Genomic DNA, 656 nt, shown 5'->3' with positions numbered 1-656 from the left:
AAACAGGAACCTTCAGTGCACAAGAATTCGCCTTCACAAGAATCTGTTCGTCAGCTTCATGATCAACAATATCATGTGGATTGCATGGTATCTTGAAGTGGCTGGCAAACCCGATACGGTCTTGAACAACAGTGTGAGTATACTGTAAAACTGATTTGGTATGAGCTGATATTGCGTGGTGGTTGCTGCAGTATTGCAGAGATCATGTGTGGACTTTTGTGCACACTTATGAACACTTGAATACACTTGTGAAGCCTTGAATGCGTATTATACACTTACAGAACCCTTGAATTGCAACTTTGGTGGACTTGTGGACACGTAACTATGATTGTGAAGTTATGAATGTACATGACACACATCCAATATTGTGATCATTATTTTCCTCGCCGTCACTATTACGCAGTTATCCATATTTAGCTTTAAGGTGAGCCAAGCTGATATTATATTCTCAAAAAAATAATCTCACTGTCATCATTAACCTTCTTGTATTCTCTTGCTACATAATTAATTGAGACAAAGATTATAAAAGAAATCTTGAAAGAGAATAAACTTCATAACAGATGTATGCGTTTCGATTATGTATTCATCAAAAAAGGAAAATATGATATAGGCACACGATATACATCTTTCTGGCTATGAAGGTGCTTTTTTCACCC

General features: G+C 36.7%; 2 protein-coding genes across 2 annotated transcripts in view; one reads left to right on the top strand and one right to left on the bottom strand.

Moving 5' to 3' along the window:
* The window catches only part of LOC119588837 (calcitonin gene-related peptide type 1 receptor-like), a 35,383-nt gene extending 35,093 nt beyond the window's left edge, over positions 1-290 (top strand). The window contains exons 8-9 of the mRNA XM_037937478.1: positions 7-133; positions 282-290. Of these exons, the coding sequence (XP_037793406.1) occupies positions 7-133; positions 282-290 (136 nt within the window). The remainder of the gene's footprint in view (positions 1-6; positions 134-281) is intronic.
* Positions 291-474: 184 nt separating this feature from the next.
* The window catches only part of LOC119588836 (calcitonin gene-related peptide type 1 receptor-like), a 6,562-nt gene continuing 6,380 nt past the window's right edge, over positions 475-656 (bottom strand). The window contains exon 4 of the mRNA XM_037937476.1: positions 475-496. Within this exon, the coding sequence (XP_037793404.1) occupies positions 475-496 (22 nt within the window). The remainder of the gene's footprint in view (positions 497-656) is intronic.

The sequence above is a fragment of the Penaeus monodon genome, chromosome 24 (assembly GCF_015228065.2).
Source record: "Penaeus monodon isolate SGIC_2016 chromosome 24, NSTDA_Pmon_1, whole genome shotgun sequence".
NCBI classification, from domain to species: domain Eukaryota; kingdom Metazoa; phylum Arthropoda; class Malacostraca; order Decapoda; family Penaeidae; genus Penaeus; species Penaeus monodon.
The sequence above is the reverse complement of the archived record's forward strand: the minus strand, read 5'-3'. Positions and strand labels throughout refer to the sequence as shown.